Below are 4,776 nucleotides of genomic sequence, written 5' to 3' on the forward strand. Positions count from 1 at the left end.
GTACAACAAATCATTTAACTCTAATGAGGATTAAAGACAATATTTTCTTTCAAAACTCTCAAAATAAAACAAGAATTCTTCACCAAAATTAATCGCTAAACACTATATGTTATTGTGATAATTGTATGTGTAGTTGTTTTCTAGTCATTCATGCTACTGCCATATTTATAGGCACCAACCAATGCTTAGGAATGAGAAATTTTCCATATTTATAGGCACCAAGCAATGGTTAGGAATGAAGAAATCAAAACTTCAAGTGACGCGTCCAACATGCATCAAGTAGGAGGTGTAATGTTTGGAAGTAGTTAGAGGTGCCATATGCATAGCAATCTTAATGAAGAAGATTTATAGCCCACAAGCTTAATTGCTAATAGATTAAGCTAAAATGAGAACCACACACGATCTAACAAAGTTTCAGTCAATTAGTTTTTTTTTGTTTGTCTATAGAGATGAAGTGGTGATAAATTAGTTTTTACTTTTATAGTAACATTTTTTGACTTATTTAAAATGTGAGAGACAAATATCTTATATGTTAAGCTGTTGTGTTAAAGAACAAGTGAAGAAACAAAAACATGGTGAACACAAATCTAGAAGAAATCAAAGAAGACCATGAACATGGTTATGATAGACAGAGAGAATTGAAGGCTCTTGATGAATCAAAAGCAGGTGTAAAGGGACTAGTAGATGTAGGTTTATCCAAGGTCCCTGAAATATTCATTCATGAACATGATAAAAACACAAACCCAACAATCTCAATATTCCACTCATTGAGTACTGTGAGTATGTTAAGAAAGTTGGGATGTCGCGGGCTCAAACTCGCATTCCTGCATTTGATATTCCTATACAGCTACCAACTGAATTGTTTTAACGGGAAAGTATTTTGTTTGTTAGCCGGTTAAGAATGCCGTGAAAGTTGGGATGTCGCGGGCTCAAACTCGCATTCCTGCATTTGATATTCCTATACAGCTACCAACTGAATTGTTTTAACGGGAAAGTATTTTGTTTGTTAGCCGGTTAAGAATGCCGTTGATTCGGTTCCACTATTATCATCATTATTATTATATTCAATTAATGGTTATACTAGTTTTTAAGGTTTGAAACCTCCTATTAATAACTTATTTGATGTCCCACACCTCACCAACCAAACCTCTTACTTAGGATGCCATCAATATAATATTGATGGATTCAAGACATCTCACATGCATATCATGCACAATCAGTATTAGAAAAGCACTTCTATTAAAACACATGCGCTAGTGAAGATAAGAAAAGTATGACGAGTAAAAGGGAAAAAAAAGAGCAATTATAAACCACAAATCAGAAGATGAATTTTACTGGAAAAACCAGAAACAACCATATCAAGAACATCCCATTATTTTCCCATAACTACATAGGAGGAAAAGTAACAAACTTCCTTGGAGCACTGAATATGTCCTTCCCAGCAAACGGTGAGGTCCAATCTCGCAAGCCAGCGGACGACGATGTTTCCCTGGCTGTGCCGACATTTCGCGATCCAGCCATGTAAGAACTGGCCATCCTATTCCCGGTGTTGTTTCTCAACAACGATGAGAATCCTAGCCAAACGTCACCTGATCGGGATGACGACGGGCAATCCAAACTCCAATCTATGTTGTTGTAGTCGAACTCTTGCACCAAGCCCCCGGTATTCCAATCGACGTGAGAATGTGAGTTGAATGATCTGGCTGATGGATTTTGATGACCGCAGAATAATCCAAGGGAAGGCGGAACTGTAAGTGCAGGTGAAGATGCGGCAGTGTTCCACGAACCGTGGTGTTGAGAGTGGGAAGGCATTGTCTGTGAAGGTGACGATGCAACCATTGGTTTATAAAAACCTCCCATTCCACCTGATGAGATTGAGGAATCTAACGGTCCAAATACATGGGAATACTCTTTATAAGGAGCTTGACATAGTTGCTGCAAGCGATCTGCGCCGACGGTTCCCATGCCATGATTTTGTAGTAGCAAATTCCCGTTCGACCTTGTATTTTCGTACGCTGGAGCGCCATTTACATACCAACCAGATGTTCCTGAAGGCATGGAATTCATAGAATTTAGATAATTTTGTTTGGCATCGGCGAACTGGGAATGCTGCATCATGACTACCGGCTCCCTTCCTACACCTTGATGAATCATTCTTCCTTCGTTCCTATACGCACTCGGCTGTGCCTCCATTTTAACAAACGGCGACATTGCTTGCATGGATTGAGACATAGGTAACATATTAGAAGGATTTGATGCTGAAACAATTCCACCCCATCTTTTCTGTGTCAAATCATTTTGATGATTCATGTGTAAAGACTGCGGATTCCTATTTTCAAGATCTTGGAACATGGAATCAGCACCACCAACGTTGTAATAGTTGAAGTCACTTTCACTCCCTCTCTGCTGTATCGTCGCTAAAGCTGGTTGCAATCCATGAGTTCTCATCATATTATTTTGAGCAGAATTTTCTGACTGGTTCATAGGAGATTCTTGCTTCTGAGATTTTAACGAATTTTCCGCCTTTTGAAGATCGCCTTCACAGGCAACAACTACTCTCTCGACTTCTTGCTTTGAACAATTGTATTTCACCTCCAAATTATAAATTTGTTCAAGCTCTTCACTTATGTCAATTTTCAAATTACTTTCACTATGGTTGGTAGTATCTTTTGCTTCGCTTCCTTCAAACAGCCAAGATATTGATTCTTCTAATTTCCCGTCATTTAACTTCAAAGCTAACGTTGCCCGCTCCGAAGAGAAACCCATCGCCACTAACTTCTGCACAAGGTTGTCTAGCTTCCTCGACATCAGATACGCGCCGCATCGGTCGTGCAACTCGTGAGCTCTCCTTTCCCTCTGCCTCTGGTGCTTTCTCTCATTCTTCAGCCGGATCTTATCCCTTCTGTCGTTATCACAGCCAGGTATAATATCCAACCGCGTAGTCGAGTTTGCAGCTTTCTCTTTAGTGTCTTCCGATTCACCAGAACAGCTTCCGTTATTAGAAACTGAATCGTACTCAGACACCGTTCCTTGAGGACTACTAGAATGATCATCTGCATCGTTCATTTTCGAGAATTGGTTGTTGTTGTTGTTGTTGTTGTCATTAACTATGGCTGAAGAATCAACCAAAGATGATTCGAGAGTTTGAACTGTTTCCGAAATGGGATCGCCTGCAGTAGCGAGAACGCCGCTCTCCTCATTAGAAGATCCAGAAGTCTTTGGAGAGATCTTTTGTTGTTCCTTAGCAGCCTTAGCCAAAGCCTTATCCTTAGACTTGGATTTCGATTTCATTGATGGAGACATTCTATTAGTTGCTATATTTGTCCTGCATTTTCACAAAAATAATTTAGAAACCATACTTCAAAAACAATAACAAATATGCAGCTGAATTATCTATGCAAATTCACATCTAAGAACCAAAATCATGCGAATCTGTTCTCACCACGAGAAATTAAGAAATAATATGAAGGGATCAATACTCAAGTTAATTCATGAATCCAAAGATAGGTCAAAACTAACAAGAATCTCAAGAAAATCGAATTAAGATCCGAACGAATTGAAAAAAAGAATCACCAACAAAAAAAAATAAGAACAAGATTTGATCTACATAGAAATTTTACCCATTTCTAAATGACCTAATTCACTAATTGAACAAAATTAATTGAAAAAATGAAGCCTATCAAAACATTAATCAAATCCAACAAATCAGGTTAAAAAACATAAAAACAAGATTTTTCCAACAATTCAAAACCCCTAACAATTACAAAATTAGGGAAATTCACACATATTGCTATTCCCACCCCCACAAGAAAAAAATCATCAATCATGAAGTGGATAACATTTTCAGAAAACAATTAACAACCCACCAAAATAACATTCCAATTTTCCAAATTTTACTATCAATTCATCAATTTAACCCTTTAACACAACAAAGATTCAGATCACAAGACAAAAAAAAAACAGATCCAATAAAAAAATTCAAAAAAAAAAATATGAAAAAGCATATTTTAATGCGTAAAAGATAGAAATGATCAAGGAAACTGACCTAGGAACAACAACAGAGGACGGTGAAGATGATTGGCGATTATGGTGAAGTTGAATCGTTATTCTTCTTCTTCTTTTTTCTCTTCCTTTTTTGTTGTTGTGATTTTGCTGTGAATTTTCTAATAATATAAAGTTGTTTCACCTTTTTTTAACAAAAAGGATTATTTTGTACACGTGGCACTTTCTCTATGTCTTTATCGACAATTTTTGGAAAAATAATAATTAATCATGTACGATGTTTTTTGAGATCCAATTTTTTTGGCATGGGAAGAAAAAATGCTTCTGAATATTTCTACTATGCATTTTTATTTGGGTTTTATATTTTAGCTCACATTTTCTAAAACAACTTCAAGATTTTTTTTTATAGTTTTGTTCTCTGTTTTTTATGTAAGATTTATTTTCAATGCTTCATTTTTATTTACATGGTGTGCAAGTTAATTTGATGGAGAATTCAAATAATAAGATTTGATGTTATATTATATTATTTTGATATTATATGTTTAACTATTTACAAAACAAATTATTTGTAAGGGTGAAGATATTAGTGTCATTAAATTTTTAAATATTTATTTAGTGTGAGGTTGGATTTTTTTCATACTTTTCATAGATTATCTGTTATGTTATGAAGCAAAATTTAATATTCAAATTTTTTGTTAAATACAAATAAAATTGATTGTCAATTCTTTTAAATTGCATATCAAAATTGCAATTGTTTATGCAAATTAAGATCTT

General features: G+C 35.5%; 1 protein-coding gene across 1 annotated transcript; it reads right to left on the bottom strand.

The window, feature by feature from the left end:
* Window positions 1-1,281: 1,281 nt before the first annotated feature.
* LOC131635068 (uncharacterized) lies at window positions 1,282-4,176 on the bottom strand. Its single transcript, XM_058905668.1, has 2 exons — window positions 4,046-4,176; window positions 1,282-3,325 (listed from the first exon to the last, which is right to left on the bottom strand). Exon 2 carries the CDS (start codon window positions 3,301-3,303, stop codon window positions 1,387-1,389), a length of 1,917 nt encoding a protein of 638 aa, XP_058761651.1. The 5' UTR covers window positions 3,304-3,325; window positions 4,046-4,176; the 3' UTR covers window positions 1,282-1,386.
* Window positions 4,177-4,776: the final 600 nt, after the last annotated feature.

The sequence above is a fragment of the Vicia villosa genome, unplaced genomic scaffold, assembly GCF_029867415.1.
Source record: "Vicia villosa cultivar HV-30 ecotype Madison, WI unplaced genomic scaffold, Vvil1.0 ctg.001420F_1_1, whole genome shotgun sequence".
Lineage (NCBI taxonomy): Eukaryota > Viridiplantae > Streptophyta > Magnoliopsida > Fabales > Fabaceae > Vicia > Vicia villosa.

Excerpts from the sequence above, each read along its gene's own strand:
- LOC131635068 (XM_058905668.1), bottom strand. The coding sequence starts at position 3,303 with ATGTCTCCATCAATGAAATCGAAATCCAAGTCTAAGGATAAGGCTTTG.